The sequence below is a fragment of the Geospiza fortis genome, unplaced genomic scaffold (genome assembly GCF_000277835.1).
Source record: "Geospiza fortis unplaced genomic scaffold, GeoFor_1.0 scaffold1252, whole genome shotgun sequence".
NCBI lineage: Eukaryota > Metazoa > Chordata > Aves > Passeriformes > Thraupidae > Geospiza > Geospiza fortis.
The window spans coordinates 5,710-8,041 of record NW_005055078.1 but is presented as its reverse complement, the minus strand read 5'-3'; the positions used below and the strand labels follow the sequence as shown (position 1 = coordinate 8,041).

Sequence of the window (2,332 nt, the reverse complement as noted above, 5' to 3'; positions counted from 1 at the left end):
ACTCCTCAAAGCATGTGTGACTTCCACTCTTGATGCAAAGGAATATGGAACCCAAACTAGGCCATTTCAGTCCAAACCACACAACTGAAAATCATAAGACTCCTCCTGACTCATTTTCAGAAGGCCAGCAATAGCCCTGGGAATCAACAAAACACATGCCATGTCTCCAACAGGACCAACTCACACATAACATATCCAACACTCCCTTCCCAACCCTTCACAGCTCCCATGGTGAGCACAGATCTTCAGAATTTGGAGAGGCTACCCAAAAACGAAAGTTGATCAGACAGTATCTCCTTACCATGGATAATATTTGACTTCACATCCGAGACATGGGACAAGAAAAAACATTTATTAAAGTGACATTTTAAGAAACATGCCTATGGAAATGTCTCTGTCTTTTCACCTATAACCATGAAAGAACCATCTTCAGAACATCAGAAGAATGAGACAGAAAGTTAACGCCTGCGGAACTAAAGAGCTGACAACTCTCTTCCCGGTTATATAACTCACAGAAGATGATTGATAACATTGTTTATAGGCACTGAATGCACAGCTTCTGATTCCCATACCCGATCTATCATAAGTACAAAATTAAGCTTTGCAGTGACACAATCATGATGACATGAAAACACTCAGCAAGAACCTGCCAGGGTTCTCCATGCAACTGGAATACAGATCTTCTAGACAATTACTTGGGGAAGAAGAACTCCACATTGCTTCATCCTAGAGATAGGAACCTAACAGGGAATGGAGAAAAACATTCCCCTGAGTCTTTCAGCAGACACTCACACACAGCTCACAGCACCCAGATTTCCAACCATTCACACCATCTATGGTGTCCTTTCAGCCATCTATCATAAAAACATGTGACAGTGCAGGCCCACTTCCCCAGACCATTTCTCTTCCCAGCACCAATTTCACACAGCTATCTGTACCTCTCTGTGTTATGGAAGCTACATTTGCTGCTCACTGAAGTTCTGTGAAGAGACTTCATGGGTCTCAAAGGAAAAGCCAAGCAGTCTTCCAGGAGGCACTGATTCAGTGAATATCTGCTCACAGGGAATTATGCCCACCTTGTATCTCCCACTGCACCTTGAATGTCTCCCTGCCCATCCAGGCAAGTCTCTTGCCCTCAAAGGAAAAGCCAAGCAGTCTTCCAGGAGGCACTGATTCAGTGAATATCTGCTCACAGGGAATTATGCCCACCTTGTATCTCCCACTGCACCTTGAATGTCTCCCTGCCCATCCAGGCAAGTCTCTTGCCATGCTAAATATTTTCTAGCCAAGGATCATCCAGCTACATTTGACATAGCTCTACATTAAAAAATAAGAAAACAACCAAACCAGTTCTGCCATTTCCTCCTGCATATCCTCCTCCACATGCACCCACCCTCAGGCTTTTCAAAGAAACACAACTTCAAGAGGATCTTTCATCTACACATCAGGTAGACAGACATCATCAAGGACCTCTTGCTGCCTGGTCCAACCCCCTCTTGGTGAAAAAGACCAAAGCATGGATGACGCAAACACTTCCCGCTGATCTCCACTATGTATCATGGAGAGCGATAAAGGCCGAGAAGAATGTGCAGAGAGGTTTCACACAAAGCCATCAGCCTTTTGTTCAAGACACATTCAAAATATTCACGCAGATGTGCTCTTGGGAAGACACGTGAACCTCCCAAAAAGCTGAATTTCTTAGTAATGAGATGCATCCCTTCAGGAGAGCAAATGCTATCAAGAACACAGATTTTACACAGCACAGCTGATATAGGGGAAACAATACCTGGAAGGTAATCAATACCCAAACATGCGACCGAAACTACAGCCAGCCAGTAGCAGCCTTTTCCCTCCTTCCTTCTTCACTTACTGGAAGGCTGAGGATCTACCCCATGTTTACATACCGACACCACTGGACCCCAGACGTCAAAACTTAAACGAAGGAAACCTTACCACGCTTTCAGACAAAATATGTTATGAAAGACAGCGAACACAGCGAGGAAAGGGCAGGGCAGCATTACAGGAAAGCGTCACGAAGAAAATTTGGACAGAGGAACTCACCGAGGAAGGGGCGGGATCGGCGGGGAGGGCGCCTGTGGGGTCGTCGTCCCCGAGCAGCGGCGCGGGCTCGTCGGGCGGCGGCCGGGCCGGGAGGGTGTCGCAGCAGCTGGCGGCCGAGAAGCGCAGGTGGCTCTTGCGCGAGTCGGCCGTGAGCGACACGTCGTGCGAGTAGGAGTGCAGGAAGGCGCGCACGCCGTCGATGCCCACGAAGTGCGAGACGGGCACGCCGCGCAAGGCGCCGCTGTCGGGCGGCAGCAGGTGCTGGCGGTGG

The 2,332-nt window shown here is 48.2% G+C and overlaps 1 protein-coding gene across 1 annotated transcript in view; it reads right to left on the bottom strand.

Moving 5' to 3' along the window:
* The window catches only part of LOC102034603 (cadherin-related tumor suppressor-like), a gene marked incomplete at its 3' end in the record, with an annotated part of 17,390 nt that overhangs the window by 9,473 nt on the left and 5,585 nt on the right, over window positions 1-2,332 (bottom strand). Inside the window, exon 3 of the mRNA XM_031065704.1 lies at window positions 2,062-2,322. Within this exon, the coding sequence (XP_030921564.1) occupies window positions 2,062-2,322 (261 nt within the window). The remainder of the gene's footprint in view (window positions 1-2,061; window positions 2,323-2,332) is intronic.